Genomic DNA, 12,191 nt, shown 5'->3' with positions numbered 1-12,191 from the left:
AGTTAGTAATTCATTGTAGAATATGATAGATTTGATTATTCAAAATGTGTGCATTTTTTTTTATGTTTCAATTTTACCCTTAAAATATCAAGCATTCAATCATATATTTGGTAAATAATATTAATATTATTCAATTTAGATAATAAAATGATGCCACAACATTTTACAGATTGTTTGAATGATAAAGATCCATCTCACCTGAACTTGTAAAAAAACAAAAAAAATCCGTCTTTATTCAATTAAAGTTTTGAATTAGCCATACTAAAATGAAATAGGATTCAAACCAGAGAGGGAAAAAAACCTTGTAGATAAAATATTCTCAAATTCAAAATATTATAGAAACTAACAACTGTTTAAATAAATTTAAACCTTTGATTTAAAATATATATATATATATATATATATTGGATTGGGTGATTATTTATTTGTTTGGATAGAGTCCATTGTTGAATCTTGAAAGATTTTGATTTTTGACCTCTTAAAACAAACAAACATCTTAAAAATAACATCCTCCAAGGTTCCAAAAAAAAAAAAAAAAGTGAAAATTGCAAAATCTGCCCCATGAACTCTAGATATTGTTACATCACACGACAGATCACTCTTGAATTGACGATCACATCTTTAAATTATAGCACCGTTGTAATCAAATCTTAAATTGAATAGTCAACTTAGCATCAATCTAAAAATTCAAAGTGTTTCTACCTCTAATATTGTAATTTTAAAATTCTATATAATTACTATATTTACTTAAAAAATTTAATGTACTAAAAATTTTTTAAAAAAAAATCAACAAATTTAGGAAGGTGAGGACTAAATTAAAAGTTTTAATGGTGATTTTTGGGGAATTTTTAAAAATTTTAATAGATTATATAAATGTTTGTCTAATTAAGAGAGAACAAAAATCTTAAGACTATTTATTATTCTGCAGCAAAACTTTAGCAGGAGAGGGGACAAATGTTGAGAATTGGGAGAACCAATTCAGCTGCTTCAATTCCATCTTCATCTTCCATTAATGGCGGTTCCGAGGTAGCATCCCGGAGAACCAATTTGCTTCTCGCTCACTCAATGGCCAAGCCCAACAGCAGGACTTGGGCTGTTCTTGAACCACTGGCTGAGGAGTTCGATATTTCCAATCATTTTCGTACTTCAATTCGATCTCTCTCCCTCTCCACTGTCTCCGATTCCGAGACCCTAATTTACGCCGGAACCAAATCTGGAGCACTTATCCTATTCTCTGTAACTCCAAAATATTCAAATTCTTGCGCTTTCGGTTCTGAACCAGCTGACTCGGATGCTTCCAGAATTGTCTCTTCGTCGGAGAGAGTTTCACTTGTGAGGAGTGTTGCGGTTAGCGTTTCCCCAGTCGTCCGTTTGCACGTGCTTCGTGGAATTGAAAGGGTTTTAGTACTTTGTTCCGATGGGTTTCTGTATATCGTTGATTCGCTTCTTTTACTGCCAGCGAAGAGGTTGACGAGTTTGAAAGGAGTTTCTTTGATTGCGAAGCGAATTCGGAGTAGTGAGTCCGAGTGTTCTAACCTGTATGAGAGGGTGGATGGTAATTCTGGATTTACGAGCTCAGGTCAAAGGTTTTTGCAGAGACTGGGAGGTGGGATACGAACAAATGGCTTGAAAATCAAAGATTCAGAATCGCCACGTGAAGAAAGTAATTGCGTTTTTGCGGCTTTAATTGGTAAAAGGTTAATTCTATTCGAAGTTGTTTTAGGTCGTCCAACTGGCAGAAGTGACCGAGATATTGGTGATGCCAACGAGTCCCTTCTGATTTTGAAAGAAGTACCGTGTAATGAAGGAGTTTCAACAATGGTGTGGCTCAATGATTCAATAATTGTTGGTACTGCTAACGGGTATTATCTTGTTTCATGTGTTACGGGAGAGAATAGTCTAATATTTAAATTACCAGAGTTTTCGAGTCCTCCATGCCTTAAATTGTTGCGGAAAGAGTGGAAGGTGCTATTATTGGTGGATAGAGTAGGCATTACTGTTGATGCTTATGGTCAACCTATTGGTGGGAGTCTTGTGTTTCATGATATCCCAACTTCTGTTGCTGAGATATCTGCGTATGTAGTTGTTGCAAGCAGTGGACGGCTGAAGCTATATCATAGGAATACTGGTAGCTGTATTCAAAAAATTACTTTTAATGGAAACGAAATTGAGTCTTGCATCGTTTCAGATGAGGAAGATGGTAGTGGGGATGTTATTGCCATTGCTGTGACTAATAAGGTATACCAATTTATGAAGTCGAAGCAAATTTTATTTGTCCTGTATTGCAAGTGTCTGTAATGCAACATGGAATAACAAATTCAGTAGATAAATATGAATATTATGCTCAAATTGAAAGGTTCCAACTGGAATGGTTGAATATGGAGCAATAGTATTAACATGAAAATTTTGATCCTAAAGAAACTTTATATATGTGAGGCATGCGATTATATTTGCTGTTTTAATATATTGGAATGCCTACTGAGATATGCATGTTATGGAAGAATATATGTATATCTTCACGACTGATGCTTGTTTAACTGTTTCTTGATGCTCAGCTAGTTCTAAATTGTTATTTAATAACCTTGGTGTTAACGTTTATTGTCCGGCTCGAATATCATAGGTTATGTGCTATCAAAAATTGCCTTGTGATGAACAAATTAAAGATTTGCTAAGAAGGAAGAATTTTAAGGAAGCAATCTCTTTGGCAGAGGACCTAGAGTGTGCAGGTGAAATGTCCAAGGATATGCTATACTTTGTTCATGCTCAAATTGGATTTCTCTTGCTTTTTGACTTGCAATTTGAGGAAGCAGTAAATCACTTTTTGCAATCTGAGACAATGCAGCCTTCTGAAATATTTCCATTTGTAATGAAAGACCCAAATCGTTGGTCCCTGCTGGTACTTTCTCTTTACGTTAATTATTATTGCATCACGTTGGTTGTCCAATAACTCGATCCTGTCAGCCCCTTTTAAATTTCATTGACATTCACATCAACGAAATTGTTTCTTAGAAAAAGTTTCTGCAGCTCAACTTTATGTTTGGCTAGTTGAAAAGAACTAGATAATTCGTTAGAGAAAAATGAAGATGTTGATAATGGTAGGGATAAGTTAAAATTTTATATATTGCTGGTCTAAAACTGCTCTTGTCCAAAAAAAAAAACAAAAAGAACTGCTCACTGTTTGTATGTATTTTTTCTTAGAAGCAAAACTTTCATTAATACTATAAAAGTATTTAATTTGTATATTTTTGTAATTATTTTGTTACCTTGTAATCTTAATGCGAAACATTTTGTTGTCCCCTTTATTTCTAGATGCGCTATTTAAGAGTTTGAAATATCTTCAATTTATTTATTGGTTTCTTTTCTACTAAAAAAAAATCAATATCGTAGGTCTAAAGTTTCAATATTGAATTTTCAGATTCCGAGAAATCGGTATTGGGCAATGCATCCTCCCCCTGCTCCTTTTGAAGATGTTATAGACGATGGTTTGCTTGCCATCCAAAGAGCCACATTTCTTAAAAAAGTAGGAGTAGAAACTGCAGTAAATGATGATTTTCTCTTGAATCCACCAAGTAGGTCTGATTTGTTAGAGTCAGCAGTAAAACATATTATCAGGTATTTTTATTTTATTTATTGATTTATTGACTTTTTAGATTAAAGAAAATTTGTTAGGTATTTTTATTTGTGTAGATTTTTTCTGAATTTCTTTTGAAGTAAAGTGTGATGGGGGATAGCTATTTTTGGGTCAAAATTTGGTTTACATGATTCATATAATTTTCTGCTTTCAAGCAGTGTGGTTCAAGGGCACACAACTAGAGTTTTGAGGAAAAGTGCAGTCTAACAAAGGCTCTACTTTGGTCCTTGTGGTTAGAGACGAGAAATATGACTTTTAATTTTGCTTTTATGAGATTTACTCTTCGTCGCTCCGATTCGTAAAAAAAAAAAATGATGCTTTTATGAGATTTAATGATTTTTGGCTAAATGTCCAGCCCTCGTCTCAAATTGGAGTGTATCTCTATTAATTTGAGCAGCTTTTTTATTAACTTGGACTGGAGAAGATTTTTATAACTTCCCAGGCAATGGGTTTCCTCTTCCCTCTGGCCTTTTATCCAGTATTCCATTTGTTTCCTAATGATTTGTTTTGTTTCTTATCACATACATACATACGGAGATACATATACATATAATATTTTCTTCTTTATGAAGGAATTATGAGATTGGGTTTCTTGTTACTAGTAGTTAGTAGTGTTGAGGACCTTATGTTTCTTCTCATTTTTTAATTCCTTTTCATTAATATTATATTAATCTGTCTTATAAATGAATTCTGAAAGGAGAAGAGCTAAATTTTTTATTGCAGTAGGTTACTTCTTGATAATTATTGAGTTGTTCGCTTTTGTGATTGGTAGTAATATCTCATTCTTTCAATATCATGATGGCCCTAACTTTTCAGCTTTCACAAATTCAGTAATAGGTTTTGTTTCCTTAAAAAAAAAGTAACCTCTCTCTCTGTCAATATAGGTACTTAGAGGCTTCCCGCCATAAAGATTTGATGTCAGCTGTTAGAGAGGGAGTTGACACTCTTTTAATGTGCCTATATAGAACTTTAAATTCTATTGACAAGATGGAGAAACTGGCATCATCCGCAAACAGTTGCGTTGTGGTATGCAGTTCCCTTCTCTTTTGTTTACTTCTGTTATAAAAATGCATACATGTGCTCTTCCATATCTATACTTATATCACGTGTGTTGCATTTAAGAAGCTGTTTTTTTTTAATTTACTATCATTGTTAATTTTTTCGGCATGAAAATAGACACGGGAAAAAGGTTTTGATAATCAGTAGTTGGTTATTCCACCAATTATTTTTTGATCAGTTCTAGTTCCACAAATTTAATTTGCAAGAGACACCTTTCCATAGCAATTTTTTTACGAGAGAGATCTTTCATTGATGAGATGAAACATACAAAGAAAGGGGGGGGGGGGGGGGGGGGGGGGGGGGGGAAATCCTGAGAAACTGAGGCTTTTGTTCAAGAAAAGATTATTGAGGTATAATTTGTGGAAGGAGAGTAAAAATTTACACCAAGTAATAGCCTTTACTAAAACTGATTCTAGAAATATCACAAAGGGAAGACATTTGTTGTTGAAGATTCTATTATTTCTTTCCATCCAAGGAGTACACAAGAAGGCTCTAATGATTTGAACCCAAAGATTGTATTTCTCCTTCTTGAGAGGATGACCGTCAAAGAAAGCATGCATGAGAATACTCAAACTTCCATGGATAAGGGTCTGCCATCCGAAGTAGACTAGGATCTTGGACAAAAATCTTTCCATAGCATGATTTACTTAATCTTTTACTATTTCCCCTTACAGAAATAGAAAAACCAACTATAATGTACAGCTTCTTGATTGGACCAGAAATCAAAATAAAATATAACAGAGAATAGGACTTAAAATTATTAAGGACTCGCCACATCTTGATGCTTCACCGTACTAATTTTGCTTTAATAGTAGATGAGAAACTTTTAGTTGTTTGGATGGCAAGTAACAGGAGGGAGTGAATGGAACTTTTGATAACTACTTGATATAGCCATATAGGTGTTCTATGATAAGCATTTATCTTTCATTGTCTGGTTCTACCATTTCTTTTGAAATAAAAAGATGAAAAGCATCTATAAGCTGACGACTGTAATTCTGGGGCATGCAAAATTATTGTCATCTTAAAACTAGCACAATCAGATTCTAAAGTTCAGGAAACAAGGAAGTTAAGGAAGATATGAAGACACTTCGTTAGAGGGGTCCTAAATCCATGTTCTTGTATCATATGTACAATAATTAAAAAAAAGTTCTTGTATTAAAAATGAACAATCTTGCATTTTTAAGTTTACCTCATGTACTACGCCAAGTTCTCATGCAAATTCTTTTTTTGGTAAGTTTTGCTTTTTACGAAAAAAAATTATTCTTTCTCATGTTTTATTCAGCACAAAGTTAATTATTAATGATGCACAGTTCAAGTATACAAGAAACTTGTACACTGAGATAACATATTTCCATTCATAGAAGATAGATTTAGTTAGAAAATGCCCTATTAGAGGATGTGGTAATTGCAGAACCTTAGTGGTCCTATGCATTGTAAAACAGACAACTTCAATCGGCGGTGCAGGAGGAGTTGGAAACATTATTAGATGACTCTGGACATTTGCGTACTCTTGCTTTCCTTTATGCAAGTAAAGGGATGAGCTCAAAGGCTCTTGCTATTTGGCGTATCTTGGGAAGAAATTATTCATCTCATCTTTTGAAGGACTCCTCTATGGATGAAGGTGCTCTAGACAACAATGTTGTAGATATATCTGGTAAGGAAATGGCTGCAGCAGAGGCATCGAAGATTCTCGAGGAATCATCTGATCAAGCATTGGTTCTTCAGCATCTCGGATGGGTATATGCCATCTCTACTGTTTTATGGACTTCTAAAATTTGCAAAGAATGCTGAGGCGTCATGAAATATTTTGCTAATTTGAACCGTATGCTTCTATTAGATTGCAGACATCAACCAGCACTTTGCTATTCAGATTTTGACATCAGAAAAAAGATCATCTCAATTATCACCAGGTATTTTTGCAAACTTGAAGTCAGTCATATTTTTCCAAAAAACAACACTTTTTTTATATATATTGTTTTTTATAAGAAACCGACTGTATTTAGAATGGAGGAAAAACAACCTAAGACCATGTTAGCTAAGGAAGGTAATGTATTCTAAAGCGTCATCAACCTTACACTTCTTCTGACCTGCCATTTACCGCTGCTTGGTGCAATGAAAAATTACCATCAGTGAACCACCACTGTTAACAAGGGTAACATGGCCAATAGAGATCCTCTGTAGTAACCTTTAACCTTAATAGTTGCCTTGGTCAAGACTAACCTCACCTGAGCTACATCTTTAAAATCTGCACAAACATCTCCTATAGCATTGAATGTAAGAGAGGGAGAGCATCGCCCAAAATAGATTTGCATATTTGAATTTGCATTAAGGCATACAAGAGAGGGAGGCATGAGGGATACAAGAGTGCCAAGAGAGAACATCCTTAAGTTTCCTACCTGTAAAGATAGCTTTTCTATTCACTTGCATCCTTAACTCTATATATTATCTCTGATGTAATAGTTTTAAATCTATTAATGCATCCCTTTTTTCCCCTAAATTTCAGATGACATAGTAAGGGCTATTGATCCCAGGAAGGTAGAAATTCTTCAAAGGTGTGTCTTAAATTTACTTCAGCATCAATAATTTTGCAAGTACTTTTTTTCTTCTTTGTCCTGATTCTGTTTAGGGTGGTTCATGAGATATTTAATCTAGGAAAGTTTGATGGAAAATCATCTCTCATAGAGTACAATGCAATGAGATGACTTGCCATGGGTTTGTGGATTCGGTTGGTGAATTGTTAGGAAAGGTTTTTTTGAGTTAGGAGTTCATGTAATTGTATGAAAAGATGAAGCTGCAAAGATGGACTAAGAGATCCATTCCCAACCTGGCCCATAATAATCTAGAATTTAAAAAGTGGAAGTATTCCTTTAATCTCTAGTAATTGAGATCGAGGAAACATGTTAAGTTAAGTTCCTATCTTGTTCACCTCTAATTTTAAAAGATGGCTCTACCTACAATTTATAATTTTTTGACTTTTGACGTCGAAATGATTGCTCTATCACTTAAAAGATCTAAAATTCAAACTCAAAATCTAGCAAGCATTGTGTATGCATTTAATATGGATGCCAACAAGGGTGTACAACCTAAGGAAAACAATACATCAGATAAAAGTCATTGTTATGCAGTTGGAGGTCTTCCCACAACTCTACTTGTCTGCTCTCTCCCACATTGAAAATGCAGGCCTAAGTTTTCTTGTAGCACTGGTTTTGAATGAGCATTAAAGATGGAAAGATAACCTATAGGAATTTTTAGATAAGGTAACTTGGATGAGAATACTCCCTTTCGAAAGCAAAGCTTTTCTAATGTGAGTTGTTCTTACCCCTTGATACTTGAACCCTAAAACTCTCAGGAATTTGGAATATGATGGACAAGAATCACCCAATACCTCTTTCAACTATGACATTGATAAGAAGCGATTATTTACTAAACTACATGGGTGGAATGGTTGGTTTTTAAACTATAGATCAAATAGAACTCGAGCTCAAACAGAAAAAAAAAAGTATATTCTTTTTGGTCATATTTTGTTTCTTATAAAAATATTTTCTGGTTGATATCCACATGTGTTTAGGTATCTTCAGTGGTTGATTGAAGACCAAGAATCTTGCGATCCTCAATTCCACTCACTGTATGCTCTCTCATTGGCTAAATCAGCAATCGAAGTTGAAAGTACTCAAAACCTGGATCCAGGAGGATCAGAGGACACAAAAATTTATGATCTGAGAACTAAATCAATTTTTGAACAGCCGATCCATGAAAGGTTACAGATCTTTTTACAGTCTTCGGATTTGTATGACCCAGAAGAGGTTTTAGACTTGATTGAAGGATCAGAATTATGGTTGGAAAAGGTCGTTTTGATATTCTTTTATTGATTATCCTGTATATGGATTCTCTATTTGAGGTTTTCTTTCAATTCCTTTTCTACACGTGCCTGTCTTAAATCTTTATGCATGATGCCATAGTAAGCTCTAAACTTTGTTAGATGCCAGACTTTACTCCAATGTACGGTTATGTCCGGCTGGCATTTATTTACTTATGTCTGTGTTTCATCTAATGCTTTTTTTTTCTGTATGACTGGACAGGCTATTCTATACCGGAAACTAGGGCAAGAGGCAATAGTGCTCCGGATTCTAGCCTTGTAAGTTTCATATGGGATTCTAACAGTTCATATAAGTTTAAAAAGATGTTAAATACGAATCACTAATCCAGAATGTAGTTTGGGGGCATCGCAGGACAGATTTTGCAATTCTTATAATCACCTGGTGACAAAATTATTTGCATTTATAACCGTTCCGATTAGATAATTTTTTAATCTAATTTTTTTACCAGTTCTTAAACTAAGATTCTCATTGGGGAATTGGAAGCTTAAATTTGTTGCATTTTGAATATATTCTCGTGTGAATTTATAATGTACAAACTCCTGGAGCATCATTCAACCTATGGAATATATATTTTACGTCAACATAATCAGTTATTTCACAGAATATTGTATAACATGTCAGGAAACTTGAAGACAGTGAAGCTGCTGAGCAGTACTGTGCTGAAATTGGCAGATCAGATGCCTACATGCAGTTAATTTCCTTCTATTTGTTTGGTCTGTTGCGCTCTCAGTTTCTCATTGCCCAAACTCTCCAATTTCAATGACGTGTATGATCAACATGTTAATTGTAGGTTACTCGATATGTATTTGGATCCTCAAAATGGTAAGGAGCCTATGTTCAAAGCTGCTGTTCGCCTTCTTCACAACCATGGAGAATCATTGGATCCTTTGCAAGTCTTAGAGGTATCAGATACTCCATCCCTCAAGCATGCACCTCTTCCTTTATTTATTTATTTATATACATACATGCCAACTTGAGCATAACTTAACTAATTAGGATATATACCTTTGACCAAAAGGTCGGTGGTTTGAATACATTTTTATAAACCAAGGTAATTTCTTTGAGAAACAATGGATCTCCTTTACCATCTCTGTTTTGGCCTCGAATCAATGAATTCATTCATAAGCAAAGCTAAACGTAATTTATTACTTTTTGGGAGTTGAGAGATAAATGGTAGAATTCTTCAAGAGATATCCAGCTGTTATATCTAATGTCACTGGTTTGTTATTTTCTTTGTCCTTTAGAGGTGATAGGGCATCTAACCATCCCCCTTTAGTGTATTTTTGTTCTGTATCATTATGTTATTTCTCCCTAAAAAACCAAAATTCAAAAACAGAGAGTTAAAAAATTAAATGAAAAAAAAAGATTAGATTGAGGATTTTTTGTTATGAATCATTTTATCCTGTGAAAATAACTGTATTTTGTACCCATTTGATTTTCACTCCTCCCATTGTAAATGCTCTTTCTATTCCCCATCTGATGGTATGTAAGTAATTATATTATATCTTTTTGTGTTCTTAACAAAATTTGGTTTCAAGTGCAGGCTTTGTCCTCGGATGTACCACTTCAAATTGCTTCAGAGACAATATTAAGAATGTTGAGAGCTCGATTACATCATCACTGTCAAGGACAGGTTCTCTCTCTCTGTCTATCATATCTTTTGAAAAAAGTGGTGATCAACTCCTTTGGATATTTTTGTTGTATCTCAAGGAAGAAAGAACACGAAAATATTTGTCTTCTGGTGACGATTTCTTCGATAATGCATTGATCAATAAATTTTGAAAAATTTGTGAACTACTGGCACCTTACAAATCAATCTGAGTGGAGTGGACCAACTTGATTTGTGAGTTTTACACCCCTGCAATATATGATCAGAAGCTTAATTACTTCTCACTTTTTTCAGATTGTACATAATGTTTCCCGTGCGCTAGACATCGAGGCAAGGTTGGCTAGATTGGAGGAAAGATCAAGACACGTGCAGATCAATGATGAGAGCCTCTGCGATTCTTGTCATGCACGCCTTGGAACTAAGTTGTTTGCAATGTACCCAGATGACACAATTGTCTGTTATAAGGTTGGTAACACGGCTCTTCTGCCATCTATTAGAAGTATATATAAGAAGTAAGATTTCGGGTTTTGAAAGCTTTTGCACACGATCGCCGAGTACCATCTGTCTCTTGTATCTCTCCAATCTTAAAACAGAACCTGTTATTTTCTTGGAGTCTTGAAGAGCTGCATTTTTTCGCATATGAATACGTTTCTCTTTCCTCGTGCAGTGCTACCGTCGTCAGGGCGAGTCCACCTCGGTCACAGGCCGCAACTTCAAGCAAGATATCTTGATCAAACCCGGTTGGCTTGTAATGGAATGACGATGAAGACCGGACGAAACTCGCTGGCTGAGGCAGTCATTTACCTTCGTCCAAAGCCTGTGAGGCTGGAAATGTAAATCAATTTTTGATTATGTTGGAGCTCAAGAGAATAACTAAGAGGCATATTTATAAAGCTTGTCGTCAGTAAAAGATCCTCCCCTGCCAGCTTATGATCTTGTAGCATACATCTGAATTTCTTCTAAATGATGAAAGATTTTCAGTGTTGCACTTGTTCTTAAGATTGTAATCGCATTGAGATGTATATTTTTTTTCATAAAGCTCATAATTTGGTGAGAAATTTCATGGCTTTGAGGAACTCAGTACTTTTACTAACGTTATTTGGATCGAATATGTAATGTTTTGGTTCTGGAACTTACAAATTTAATACGATTTAGTTTAATTTAATTTTTCTAATTTAAAGTTTAGAATGATATAGTCCTTATCTGTAAACTCTAATCTAATTTAAAGTTTAGAATGATCTAGTTCCTCACGATGACCTTAGAAAAATAATAAACTGACCAATAATATCTCAGCGTCTAATATACATACATTCAACTCAATTCAATATCATATGAACTTCATCAGCATTTAACAAGTTCAGCATATGAACTTGATCAGCATTTAACACGGCTAAAAGAATTCAACTTCTCTGAAATAAAACAACTCAATTAATAGTGTATTATGATTGTAATTTATCTAATCAATATTTAACATGGCTAAAAAAAATCAACTTGTCTGAAATAAAACAACTCAATTAATAGTATATTATGGTTGTAATTTATTTAGGTTTAAGGAATTAAACATTAAGAGGTTTGTTTGACATACTTCATAATATTGAATGGTAAAAAGAAAGACCATTTTTACCACACACAAGTAATGAAATATAAAATAATTTCTTATATGACGTCAACATAATTAATATTGTGTAAACAATATCCAAACCTACTTACTTAAACCTACTTACTTTAATGTTAACTTGTGGGAAATTAAATAACCATTTAAACCAATTTCTTAAATTTAATAACCAAATAGTATACAAAAATAAATGTCACGAATCAAAAATTAAAATTTTCCTACTCCTACCACATCAGCTTTCTCTTACTGTAGTCGATGAAAAAATAACAGTATAAAAATATTTTGAGATAATTTTGAAACTTTAAATTAAATTGTAAAATTTATAAATTTAGAAACTAAAAATAAATATTTGTTAAAAAAAAAAAAACTAAACTATGGATAGACCGACCAATTGCTTGA

The 12,191-nt window shown here is 33.9% G+C and overlaps 1 protein-coding gene across 2 annotated transcripts; it reads left to right on the top strand.

The window, feature by feature from the left end:
* Positions 1-868: 868 nt before the first annotated feature.
* Positions 869-11,342, top strand: LOC111012580 (Vacuolar sorting protein 39). Of its 2 annotated transcripts, XM_022286769.2 has the most exons (14): positions 897-2,238; positions 2,621-2,896; positions 3,416-3,612; positions 4,516-4,657; positions 6,155-6,427; positions 6,528-6,600; positions 7,194-7,242; positions 8,259-8,535; positions 8,770-8,825; positions 9,190-9,258; positions 9,359-9,470; positions 10,112-10,201; positions 10,472-10,642; positions 10,845-11,342. In XM_022286769.2, the coding sequence occupies exons 1-14, from the start codon at positions 955-957 to the stop codon at positions 10,935-10,937; spliced, it is 3,162 nt and encodes a 1,053-aa protein (XP_022142461.1). In that variant the 5' UTR covers positions 897-954; the 3' UTR covers positions 10,938-11,342. The 2 variants fall into 2 exon arrangements, 1 of the variants encoding a protein (XP_022142461.1); XR_015789874.1 differs by lacking the exon at positions 10,845-11,342 and having other exon boundaries at positions 869-2,238; positions 9,190-9,281; positions 10,472-10,521.
* The last annotated feature ends 849 nt before the right edge of the window (positions 11,343-12,191 follow it).

This window comes from Momordica charantia (genome assembly GCF_013281855.1).
Source record: "Momordica charantia cultivar OHB3-1 chromosome 3 unlocalized genomic scaffold, Mcharantia_2.0 BLBB01000003.1, whole genome shotgun sequence".
In the NCBI taxonomy this organism is placed as follows: Eukaryota; Viridiplantae; Streptophyta; class Magnoliopsida; order Cucurbitales; family Cucurbitaceae; genus Momordica; species Momordica charantia.
This window is presented reverse-complemented; position numbering and strand designations above follow the sequence as displayed.

Coding starts and splice junctions, on each gene's coding strand:
- LOC111012580 (XM_022286769.2), top strand. CDS start 955: ATGTTGAGAATTGGGAGAACCAATTCAGCTGCTTCAATTCCATCTTCA. Junction 2,239..2,620: donor CCATTGCTGTGACTAATAAG/GTATACCAATTT, acceptor CGAATATCATAG/GTTATGTGCTATCAAAAATT. Junction 9,259..9,358: donor AGATCAGATGCCTACATGCA/GTTAATTTCCTT, acceptor TGTTAATTGTAG/GTTACTCGATATGTATTTGG.